The sequence below is a fragment of the Trichosurus vulpecula genome, chromosome 9 (genome assembly GCF_011100635.1).
Source record: "Trichosurus vulpecula isolate mTriVul1 chromosome 9, mTriVul1.pri, whole genome shotgun sequence".
NCBI classification, from domain to species: domain Eukaryota; kingdom Metazoa; phylum Chordata; class Mammalia; order Diprotodontia; family Phalangeridae; genus Trichosurus; species Trichosurus vulpecula.
In genome coordinates this window covers 98,367,629-98,380,810 of record NC_050581.1, presented here as the reverse complement: position 1 = coordinate 98,380,810, position 13,182 = coordinate 98,367,629, and the positions used below count along the sequence as shown (strand labels likewise).

General features: G+C 36.1%; 1 protein-coding gene across 2 annotated transcripts in view; it reads left to right on the top strand.

The window, feature by feature from the left end:
- BNC2 (basonuclin 2) overlaps positions 1 to 13,182 on the top strand; it is a 345,784-nt gene that overhangs the window by 165,535 nt on the left and 167,067 nt on the right. The window contains exon 2 of one of the 2 annotated variants that reach the window (XM_036738692.1): positions 11,366 to 11,468. In XM_036738692.1, the coding sequence (XP_036594587.1) occupies positions 11,366 to 11,468 (103 nt within the window). Of the gene's footprint in view, positions 1 to 11,360; positions 11,469 to 13,182 lie in introns of both variants that reach the window. The other variant, XM_036738691.1, reaches the window with a different exon arrangement.

Here is a 13,182-nt window from a genome sequence, read left to right as displayed (position 1 = left end):
AATGCATTTTGATTAACAGAAGCTGAACCATCTTATACTCAGATATGTGGTTCTCTTCTTATAAGGCTCACAATGACTCTAGTAACTCAATTGGAAGAAATTGAATTGTATTACTTATTACTCTTCAGAGGTAATGAGCCTGTAAGAGATAAGAGATTTTTAGCTTTAGAACTTTAGAACAAAACTTGGACCTTCTATTTTTAAGGTCTCTAATGATGTTTAAAATAAATATTTTAAAGGTATTTTATTTTTCTCATGATTGCAAAATGCCCACATTGCATAAATGTTTTGAATGCATTTTATTAGGTAGACATTGTCATTTTATTGTATTATTTTTGTTGTTATTGCTCATATGCTATGAATAATGGTGATTAAATAATATTCATTAAAATGTTTCTTAACTTGCATTTACTACCTTATGTTTCCAAAGAACTTGATAATCACCATTTTCCAGTGCTGACTCTGGAAATACCATTCTTTCCACAAAGTTCTCTTTTTAGATATTTTTCTAAAAGTAGTAGATGCTTAGTGGGTTTCCCCCTCTTTGCATCTACCTTGGGAAGTAGTGGGTTTTCCTCCAACTTGTAGGTTTACCTGAAATGCCTGGATGATCATTTATTAGATATTTTGTGAACTTGTTCAGGTCCCTTCCAACTCTGAAGGTCTATAATCCAATACTTATAGTTCGCATGAATATCCTTGGAGTCAAATTGTGACACAAGTCTTTATGAACATTCTTTGTTAGATGATGAACCCCTTTTCTTCTAGTGACATCTTTCTCATTATGGCATTCCCCAATCAAGTTTTTATTTCTGGATTCTGCAAGGAAGATGTATCCTACTGTATTTAGAAAACATTTTTTCATCACTGTATAAGGAAGAAAAGTTGACTTTTAAAGCCAAACACGATTGTATTTTTCATAATTTTGTTGTAATTCATGTTTTAAGTCTGATGGAAGTTCACTGAAACTAATCACTTCTTTAATGGTGATTATGCTGTTTCTATTTATTATGAGATCAGATTTAGAGTACCTTTTCATGGAGGTATACCAATCAAGAAGAGAAAGATGGTACAGACAGATAGGGGGGGATTACCCAAGGCCTTAGAAGCATAGCTGAGATTCTCTCCAATTTACTTGAAGGTTAGGTAGGGAGTTTGTTTCTTCTCTTCTATTTTTACATACGAATGGAGGTTGAGTGGTGAGGGAAATAGGAAAGGAAAGAGGGAGAATTTCAATATTGTTACATTTGTTCTATAGCTGTTAGAAAAGTTTCTTTGGGTCTGCTCTAGTCTCTGTGGAAATGTATGAGACACTGGTGTATAGGGTGATTCTTGAATTATAGCCAGAATACAAGGGATGTGTAAAAATGTATGAGACAGCCCCATTATCTAGGAAGCTATTGCCGAGCACTCCCTTTGAAAACAGAATGCACAGGAGCATTTCCTTTGGAGTCACTGTGGTTTCTTCTGTCACTCCTTAAACAAAGAGCTTCTGAGTTCTGTTCTTCTCATTCTGGTTTTTCCAAGTTAGAAATGCTTATAGAATACACTTCTTTTTTTTAATTTTTTTTATTTTTATTTTTTTGCAGGGGGGAAGGCAGGGCAGTTGGGGTTAAGTGACTTGCCCAAGGTCACACAGCTAGCTAGTAAGTGTGTCGTGTGTCTGAGGCCGGATTTGAACTTAGGTCCTCCCAACTCCAGGGCCAGTGCTCTACTCACTGCGCTGCCTAGCTGCCCCTAGAACGTACTTCTATAATTATTATTGGAGTTTACCTCCTTAAAAGTGTTTCCTTAACTTGCCAGTGTTTCCTCATTGGCTGTTGTTATTATTATCTTATACTAGAAATTCTATAGGTATAGCAGCAAATTTTACATACAGTGTGACTTATTATTTGTCCAAGGTCCCACAGCCAGTGTATGTAGAGGTAGAACTTGAACCCAGGTGTTCCCAACTTCTTTAAAAATATTTTATTTTTTTCAAATTACATGTAAAAACAATTTTTAAAATTCATTTTTCAAAGTTTTAAGTTTCATGTTTTCTTCCCTTCTCCCCCTTCCCCCCCCTTATTCATTGAGAAGGTGAGCAATTTGATGTAGGCTACACATGTACAGTCATATAAAACATATTTCCATATTAGTCATATTCTGAAAGAAAACAGAGACCCTCCCAACTCCTTCCCACCAAAACAAGAAAAATAAAGAAAGTTTAAAAAAGTATGCTTCAGTCTGCATTCAGATGCCACCAGTGCTTTCACTGGGGGTGCATCATATTTTTCATCATAAGTCCTTCTGAATTGTCTTGGATCATTGTATTGCTGTTACTGCGTAAACTGTTCCGATTCTGCTCATTTCACTTTGCATTGGTCTTTGCAGCTTTTTCTGAAAGCATCCTGCTTGTCATTTCTTAATAGCATTTCTTAGAGTATTCCATCTCAGTCATATACTACAACTTGTTTAGCCATTCCCCAATCTATGGGCATCCCCTCGATTTCCAATTCTTTGCCACCACAAAAAGAGCTGCTATAAATATTTTTGTATATATAGGTCCTTTTCCTTTTTTTATTTTTTAAAAAATCTCTTTGTAACATAGATCTAGTAGTGGTATTGCTGGATCAAAGGGTATCTACACTTTTATAGGTCTTTGGGCATTGTTCCAGATTGCTCCTCCGGATGGTTAAATAGTTCCCAATTCTACTAGTGTCTGAATTTTTCCACAACACCTCCAAAATTTATCACTTTCTTTTTCTGTCATATTAGCTAATCTGTTAGATGTGAGATGGCACTTCAGTGTTTTTTAATTTACATTTCTATAATAAATAGTGTTTTAGAAAATTTTTTCATATGCCTATAAATAGCTTTGATTTCTTTGTCGGAAAACTGCTGGTCCATATCCTTTGACCATTTATCAATTGGGGAGTGTTTTGTATTTTTACAAATTTGACTCAGTTCTCTATATATTTGATAAACGAGGCATTTGTAATCTTTTTTCACAGTTATGATTATTCTGTATTTCCCTCCATCCTGCCACCCCTAACCCCATTTATCCTTTTCTCTCTCTCTCTCTTTCTCTACCCCCTCTCCCTCCCCCCCCCTCTCCTTTCATGCTGTCTCTCCTTAAAAGTGTTTTGCTTCCAGACCACTGCTTCCCCCAATCTGCCCCCCTTTCTACCTCTACCTGCCCTTCTTTTATCCCCTTACCCTCCTATTTCCCTGTAGGGTGAGATAGATTTCTGTACTCAACTGAGTATGTACGTAATTTCCCTCTTTGAGCCAGTTCTGATGAGTAAGGTTCAAGTATGGTCTACCAACCTCCCCATTTATCCTTTCATTGTAAAAGTTTTCTTGCCTCTTTTATGTTAGATAATTTACTCTATTCTACCTCCCTTTACCCCTTCTCCCAGTTCATCCCTCTTCCTCACCTCTTAATTTTATTTTTTTAGATATCATCCCATCATAGTCAACTCACAGCCATGCCCTGTCTTTATGTATAGTCCTTCTAACTGACCTAATAAAGAGAAAGTTCATAGGAGTTACAAGAATCATCTTCTCATGTAGCGATGTAAACAGTTTAACCTTATTGAATCCCTTATGATTTCTCTGTTTACCTTTTTATGCTCCTGTTGAGTCCTGTATTTGAAAGTCAGATTTTCTATTCAGCTCTTGTTTTTTCATCAGGAATGCTAGAAAGTTCTCAATTTATTTAAATGTTCTTTTTTCCCCCCTGAAGGATTATACTCAGTTTTGCTGGGTAGATGTGATTCTTAGTTGTAATCCTAGCTACTTTGCCCTTTGGAATATCATATTCTAAGCCCTCTGATCTTTTAATGTAGAAGCTGCTAAATCTTGTGCTATCCTGACTATGGCTCCACAATATTTGAATTGTTTCTTTCTGGCTACTTGTAATATTTTTTCCTTGACCTGGGGGCTCTGTAATTTGATTATAATATTCTTGAGGCTTTTCATTTTGGGATCTCTTTTAGGAGGTAAGCAGTGAATTCTTTCAATTTCTATTTTATCTTCTGATTTTTAGGATACCAGGGCTGTTTTCCTTGATAATATCTTGAAATATGATATCTAGGCTCTTTTTTTGATCGTGGCTTTCAGGTAGTCCAATAATTCTTAAATGATCTCTCCTGGATCTGTTTTCCAGGTCAATTATTTTTTCTGATGAGATAGCTTACATTTTCATTTTTTTCGTTCTTTTGATTTTGTTATATTGTTTCTTGCTGTCTAATGGAATCATTCCCTTTCATTTGCCCAATTCTAATTTTTAAGGAATTATTTCCTTTAATGAGCTTTTATACTCCCCCCCCCCCCCCAATTTGGCCAATCCTGCTTTTAAAGGAGTTCTCTTCAGTGAGTTTTTATACATGTTTTTCCATTTGGCCAATTTTGCTTGGTAAGGCAGTGTTTCAACAATCCAGCTAGCAGCTCCTGTGGGGGTGCAAGATGCACCAACAACCAGCACCAAAGAAAGCTGCCAACACACTGCAAAAGCACAGGTTCTTTTGATCTGCTTTAGTAAGGAAAGCAATGTTAAGGGGTTGACAAGCTTACTTTAATTCAGCATACAAATATCATTCACTTAGTTCAGAGGGGAAAAGCCAGCACCCTGTACTTCAGAACAAAATACAAACAAAGTGCAAAAATCAACAGACAGACTTTGTCTGATTCAAATCCCAATACATAGTTACCAGAGTTTAACAAAGTCCCAAGATCTGGGTTTACGAGCTGGAGGGCTTCTTAGCTACAGCTGCCCCGGAGTCTCCAAACACCACCAAGAGTGAGAGCCCTGGGCAAATAGCTCTGTCTTCTCTTCTTATAGGATTTCAGATGTCATCAAATGTCATCTGAATGACCAGAACTTAGGCTCCTATGATTGGCTCTTGAGTTAGCCCCTCCCCTTAGGACCCTGGGAGGTTCACATCCACTTAGGTTAGGTTAACACCTAATAGGGGTTAGAGCCTGGGGCTTAACACTTAGTAAGACTCAATGAAATACACTGAATTACTCAAAGGAAACAAAAGTCAAACTCTTCAAGGGCACTTGTTGAACTAAATGCTAAGAGCCCATTTTGCTTACCAACACAGGCAATTATCTCTTCAGCAGTTTTTTGTTCCTTTTTAAAAAATCATTTTACCTATTCTTTTTTTTTAAGGTGTTATTTTCTACAGTATTTTTGTGCCTCCTTTATCAAGCTATTAACACTTTTTTCTTTGTTTTCTTCCATCACTCTCATTCCTTTTCCCAGTTTTTCCTCTGCTTCTCTTATTTGATTTTAAAATCCTTTTTGAGCTCTTCCAGGAATCCTTTTTGGGCCTGAGACCAATTCACATTTTTCTCTCCTTCTTTGGATGTACCAGTTTTGCCTTTGTTGTCTTCTTCTGAGTTTGTGTTTTGATCTTCCCAGTCACCACAGTAATTTCTTATGGTCAGGTTCTTTTGGTTATTATTGTTTGCTCATTTTTCCAGTTTATTTCTCAACTTTTAACTTTATGCTAAAATTGAACTCTGCTCCTGGGGTGCAGCTTCAGGCTTTTCATGCTACTGTTTTCACAGCTGGTTCTGGGGATCTGAAGGTTTTCAGTTCTTCCAAGGTGATATGATCTAAGGAGAGGTGTGGTCACTGCTCTCCTGCTCTGTTCCTGCACTGTGAGCAACCACAAGCAGTCTTTTCTGCCTTTGAATTATGAGCAGGGTCCCTGCTCTTACCAGTGCTCTTCTTTACTCTGGTATTGTGACCTGGAACCACATATTGATAATGCAACAGAGTACTGCTCCCCATGTCAGCAAAGGATCCCCTGTAATCTCCTAAACAGTTGTCTGACTGCCCTCTCCCCCCCGCCCCGCCACCATCTGTGGCTAGAGAGCTCTGGAAGCCACCCCCACTGCTGATTCAGTTGCCCCTATGGCCTCCTCCTGGCTTCCTAGATTGACCCTGTGCTAGAATGTGTTCCCCTCTCACCCCAGTGAAACAGATCTTTCCTGCTGACTTTTCACATTGTTTTCAACTGGAACATTGTTTCACTTCATCCTTTTGTAGGTTTTGCCACTTCAGAATCCATTTTGAGGTGTTATTTTAACATTGTTTGCAGGGAAATTTGGGAGAACTCAGCTGAGTCCCCTCCTTTACACTGGGAACTTGGCTTCCTGACTCTTGACGTCAGTTCTCTATTCACTATGACATGTGTCTAATGGTTTTCTTTTCTTTTTTTGTTTGTTTGTTCGGGTTTTTTGGCAGGGCAATTGGGGTTAAGTAATCTGCCCAAGGTCACACAGTTAGTACATGTGTCAGTTGTGTGAGGCCAGATTTTGAATTCAGGTCCTCCTGACTCCAGGGCTGGTGCTCTAGTCACTGCGCCACCTAGCTGCCCCGATTTCATTTTCTTAGAGGATTTAACAAAAGGAAATAGGATTTAGGTTAGGAAGATTTTTGGTTAGGGTCATTGAACCCTGAAATGGGTTACTTATTAGTAGTTCCTAACTTGATAGGATAAAATAATAAACTTAGTAGCAAAAATTAAGCCTTAAAATAAAAGGTATAAATTTGACTTATTTGTATTTTCTCTTTCCATTGTTTCACTTTTCGAGATGAAGCATACCCTTTTGCTTATCCTAGAACCTAATAAGTAGTTTGTCCCAAGTATCCAGTCCATGGAAAAATCTTGTCATTTCTTCAATCACAGTCTCTCTCTTCTGTGTCACTTAGTTTTGCCTCACATCTCCACCAATCTAATTGAAGCCCTCGTTATCCCTTGATTTGACCATTATTATAGCCTTTTAATCAGTCTCTCTTCCTTAAATCTCCTCCCACCCCAATTCATCCTTTACTCACCTGTCCCTTGCTCAATAAACTCCAGTGGCTTTCTATTATCTCTAGGATCAGATATCAGGTTTTTGTTTTAGAGCTTTTCAAAACCCAGTCCCTTTCTACCTCTATAATTTTTTTTAAACTTTACTCTCCTTCATTTATTCTACAAGTCAACTACACTAGCTTACTTACGACACTCCATCTTCTATCTCTTTTCTTTTCATTGGATGTACCCCGTCATAGGATGTTTTCATTCCTTACTTCTCCCTCTTGTTTTCCCTCATTTCCTTCCACTCACTTCACACTGTGTATATTAGGAATGCTTTTCCTTGCCCCCCCCCAGTTGCTAGTATCTTCCTTTCTTATATTGCCTTTCATATCCAGTTTTTTGCATGCTGTCTCCCTCATTAGAATGTGAGCTACTTGAGGGCAGGGGCTGTTTTTGCCTTTCTTTGTATTCCCAATTAAGAAACATTAAATCTGCAGTTAACACAAACTTGTTCATTTGAAACCCCAGACAATGATGACTATAATAGACCGAGACCTTTTTTTTGGAAAGGGTGTCATTTTTGACTCTAGAAGTATTAACATGACCCTAATTAATGAATATTCCAATATTTTGTAATTGTTTTAGGCAGTTTCAAAAGTTGCCACATGCATTTGGCAAATGGCTGTTTACTAATGTAACTGTTTTGGTTCTATTTTTGTCTTTGTATTCTATTGTAAGTTCCTTAAAACTGTGAGTTGTGACCTTCCTTTGTTTTTAATTTCCTCTTTATACACCTATTAAAATCCCTAGAGCCTTCATAGTTTCCTTTGATAATATATTCCAGTTTATCACTGGTATAGTTGTCTACAACATACCTAAATTAGACCTTTGCTTCATGGCTTACTGTAGTAGCTCCTGTACTTCAGAGGTGGCTTTGAGGCTCACCTTATGCACATTTTCTCTGGCTTTTGTAAACCCAATTCCTTTAGGTTGTCCTACTGGATTATAACTTCTAGGATGTCAAGGACAGGGTTGTATACATCTTTTTATCCTTCAAAGAGCCTAGCATAGCACACTTCCTCTTACCTAGTAGATATTCAATAAACATTTGAATGAATAAGGTTTATTACTTCCTAAGCCTTTACCGTGTTTTTTGGGTTTCTCCAGACCCTGTTCAGTTTTCCCATTAATGGTGAGTTGTAGAAAAGAGTAAGATCCTTAGACAGGATCTTAAGCATTATTTTATCTATGTCAGGAAATTTATTTCCTTCCACTTAAGGGGTAGGAGATTGGGTGGAGGCCTTACTGATCCCCAAACTTAAAGTAAAAGTTTGAGCTCAAGATTTTTAGTTCCTTGAGTCCAGTGATGATATCTTATGCTTCTTTCCATCCCTTAAGAGTCTGTTTTAAAAATAAAAGGAGCTCAGTAGTCACTTAATAAATGAATGAAACTTCCAAAATGAAAGCATGTACATTGGGATCCTTCCCTACCGCATTCTTTAAGTGTGTACATATTTGAGGTTGAAATCTTTTTGGTGATTTATTTTTTTTAAGTGTTCAGAGTTGATCACACTGCTTCTGTTTTCTTGAGAATGTATAGTATTTCCAAGTTCAATACTGTTTCAAAAACATGCTATTTAGGACAAAACTTCATTTGAAGTTCAATAGCTGATCACTCAAGATATTTATTTGGATAATATTGTTTAAATATACATTGTTACCCATAGAAATTATTGTATTTCATATAAATCTGGATTTAAAGCAGGTAGACACTCTGGCATTTAGGGAAACATGACCTGAGTATTTGATTGTTCCAGTAGAAAAAGAAATTGAAATGTTTGAATATTTAGGCAGCACAAAGGGAATTGGACTTTGGAGAAAGGTTCCAAAAATATTTCAAATTATTTAGTAGGTAAGATTGAAATCCAGAATAGATTGGTAGATGGATGATTGATAGAGGAAGTAAATGAATAAACCAATACATATATATTTAAATAAACCAAAACAGAAATATTTCCAATTTCATTAGTTCTGAAAATTCTTTTGACTCCTGTTTAAAGTTAAGGGGTGTATTCTTTAAATAGACTATAATGCCAGACCCTTATTATTTTAAAGCTGTCAAATAGATTCTTTTATGTTTTATAGTTAATATATTTCTGGGATCTCAGTCTGTCCCATCCAATGCCTGAGCCAATTTTTCTAAGTCATCTGTTGATTCTGGTCAAATGGTAGTAGTTTTTAATTAAGACAGTTGCTATTGACATTTGAAATCCCTAACACTGTTTTGGGGCTATGTAGTGATTGGTTTGGGGTATACAAGAGTTATAATACTACAGGATCTGTAAAGAATGTTTCTGCTTTTTAACTTTATGACTTTATATGTTTTCAGAACTGTTAATGTAAAGTACATTAAGTAGGAAAATAAACATATAGATTTACCCATTGGTGGTTTTCTTTTCAGACTTCTTTGTGACACAGAGTACTTTGTAACCATTAAAAGTATCTCTGTCTGTCTGTCTGTCTGTCTGTCTGGCTATTGCTACTTTTCTGAATCTTTAATTTTTGTCAACTTGCAATTAACTCCTGCGTTCATTATTGGACGCATTGTTGAATAATGTTATTCCTTACCAAGGATGATACAATATATTACAGAGTCAGTAAACTATTGAACACGTTTTGAACATTGTACGTTTTGGCGGAACTATTTTGTTCTATCATCATGACCCACAAATGCATATGTTATTCTTTTAGAGTCAGCAATTCTTTCATGTCCTTATTTCTTATTACGAATTCCTTTAATCACTGATACATACAGCAATGTTTTACAACCTAGCTAATGAGTAATTGAGTAGTTGACATTCAGATGGGACCCTGAAATGTCAACATAATAGAAAGTGGTATATTTTTCCAAATGTAGCAAGGGAGCAGGCCTAGGTAGTTTTAGGGGATGGAGGAGCAGAGAAGGAGAAAAATAAGGAATTCCTAGATCCTAAAAAACTGAGAATTTACATCAGTCCAAACTATAAATATCTTTAATCTTATGTGGCCAAAGTAACAAAGAATAAGGTAATACTAAGAATATTCCCATCAAACTCTATTTTTGGTAGATATAATTCAGCTTAATTGTACTAATTAGAAAAATATGCATTGTAAATGAAATATTTTAAATACAAATGAATAATTTCTAAGTAAGTGAGCATTTCTGCTTTGTAAATTAGTAGAACTTAGAGATATAGATATCCTCTGAGGTATATATACATACCTATCTCTCTGTCTATATATCTACATCCATTTATCTGTGTATATGTGTACATACAGATATGCATATGTGTTTACATGTGTTTATGCATGTTGTATGTGTATACAGATATATATGTCAGCAATCCTTGATTTCTTCAAAAGTTGTAGAAAAAGCTGTTTTCCTGGAAGTTTATGTGTTTGTGGTAGATTCTTGATCTGTGAATGATGAGAGTAAATCCTTTCTTTCATAGAAAACTTCATACAAATGCATACCACAAATTTACTAAGAGTAGTTGGAGGAACATAGTTCATCTTTAGCACTGTTTAGAAACATAGGTTTCAATCCATAAGAATGTTATACTCCATTTTTGCTGACTTAATATATTTACTTCATTATATAAGCTGGCGAGATGATCTTTTTAATAGTTATTTTAAAACTAATCTGTTCATTTTAAAACAAGAAACAGTTATATTCTTACATATTTAGAATATTCATATTTAAGACTACTTCTAGGCTGCGTGTTTAGACCTAAATACAAAGCAAGACTTAAACAACTTATTTTTTATTATTATTGTCATCATTATCATCATTAACCTAAAAGGGAAAAAAATGAAAGTATTATGATTTCCTAAATGAGAATGAAATGGATTTTACATCAAGAACTACAAATAATCAGGATATAATAGATGCAAAGTTACTTGCTACCTCTCATGAACCACAGAGATCCTTGTCTTCTGTCACTACATATCTGTGAGATGAGCAAAGGATTTGAATGAACTTCAGCGAAAGAAGAGTACCACTGTAGTATTTTTATGTATATTTTTGCATTAAAGTTTCATTTTGGTTTACAAGCCGATTAACTTAAAATTTGAAGATTTAAGCAGCAGTATTTTTTCTTCGGGTTCTGGTATGTCAAACAGAGAATCTTATATAAAAAAAATCTGATTCTTCCGCCATGAGTGGAAGAAAGCCTTTGCTGTCTATTCTTTTAAGGATGTATCTAACTGTACAGCAATAAGATATATTAAGTTGATGAAATAATCTTTTTTTATTCAGCATGCTCAGAGATGTTGATACATTTATTTGAAATCTGCTTATATTTTATAAAGCTTTATTCTTAAAACAACAACAACAATTCAGCTCCCTGCACATCCCCACAGTTTCATTTAAAACATATGTCTTTATATTGGTAGAGGTTTACTTAAAAATGTGAGGAGTGTTTCTATTCCAAAGGGTTTATGGTTATTTTTTCTCCTTTTTAAATGGTGAGAAAGCAGACATCCAAATAGATAATTAAATGTTGTTTTTGTTCTCCCCTTTTCAGGCCATCCGCTGTACACTGGTAAATTGCACGTGTGAATGTTTCCAGCCTGGGAAGATTAACCTGAGGACCTGTGATCAGTGTAAACATGGATGGGTGGCACATGGTGAGGGAATTGTGGGCTTTCCTTCCTGTTTTGATTTTGTGTGTGTGTGTATGTGTGTGTGTGTGTGTGTGTGTGTGTGTGTGTGTACATGTACAGTCCTGGGATAAAGAAGAGAGGTCCAGTTTACTGGCAATGCCTCCAAGTATTGGTGGAAGCACTCTTGTTCGTTACCATTTCTGTGTGAGGCTCAAAGAGCATATTCTAGTCTCCAAGAAGTAACGCTATGCTAGCAGCTCTCAGCAGAAGGGCCAGATGTTTATAGTATGGTTGGTCTGCAGAGTTCATATTGCACATAGCAGCAGCCTGATGGAAACTCAAACATACCACAGTCAGCCTTTCAAAGCCTGGATGTCAGAATGAAATTGGCAGATATTCTGGCTGAGCAAAAAGACTTCTAAGGCTGCTCACCCTTATAATAGGCTCAAGTAGCTGAATTCATGCCACCAGATGTTAAATTGGGGGTGGGGAGATGGAGCATGAGGCTAAGGAAGGGTAAGAGAGGAGAATAGAAGACTTTTTGGCTCATGTCCATGAAAATAATATGTAAAAATGAACCTTAATTTGTTGTGATATGGGGTAAAGGATATACAAAGAGAAGACTGAAATGGAAGTGACTTTTTGCCAGGTAAACACAACAATCCCACTATACATAGCTTGATTGTATCATGTTCAGTGGAAGTCTATTACATATCATTATAGGAAAAGTAGAAACAGAATTCATGGGTAGGGTTTTGTTCACCTGGATTAGGGCAGGGAACAGAAGTGGAATGATTCTGATAAATAGTGTTCACAGAAGAAATCTGTGCCTGAAATTAGTTCAGACATTCCAGGATATTGACCCCAAGTGGGCATACTCTTCATTCCCTTGTAGTGCCAAGTATCCAGTAGGGTTGAATTTTAATAAACTTCCTGTTATTCTATCAAGATCTCTAGTCTCAACACAGAACCTCAGAATGGTGTTCATCTATTGTTGCTTCCTGATTTTGTGTTATCTGCGTGTGTGAGAGAAACTTCATTCATGTTAATGCAAAGTGATGGAAGAAGGAATAAGAAGTTGAAGAGAGGTTTCCATGTAGTGCTACCAGAGCTGAAAATAGAATATTTGACAGAGATAGACACAATTCCATATTATAGACCACAGTGGAACATGTGCCTGCCCACAGAGCAGTGCAATAATTTGTGACAACACTGGCCTCATTATCCTTATAGTGCATGAGGTTGTCATTAGTTTCCTTTAAGTGATATTTTACTTAGTAGTTCCCCTCCAAGCTTGAAAGAATTGATTCATCCTATTGCTTTCCTGCTGGTCCCCCAAACCCAGTTTATTATTTTTGCTCAAGCGTCAAACCATGACACTTAAGCAAAAATGTTTTATTTAATAAAAACAGGGAATATACACAGTACCTGATGGCAATTGGTCACATTTACTTGATGGAGAAATGGATGAACTATATTATTGTCAGCATTGGAACCCAATGATTTTTTCTATTTGCCCAACAACTTTTGTTTTGTTCAGTAGCCTACAGCATCCCACTCTCCATTGTAAAAAACAAAAAGCTTACTACCTACAGATTTGTTGTTGTTTGATATTCTAGTTCCATATATCGAAGTTGCACTGGCAAAGAAATAAATAAATTAACATTTTTCCCACTTGACATAAATTATTACTCAGAGAGCAGCTATTTGCAAGATTATGTATGAGGGATATGACTCT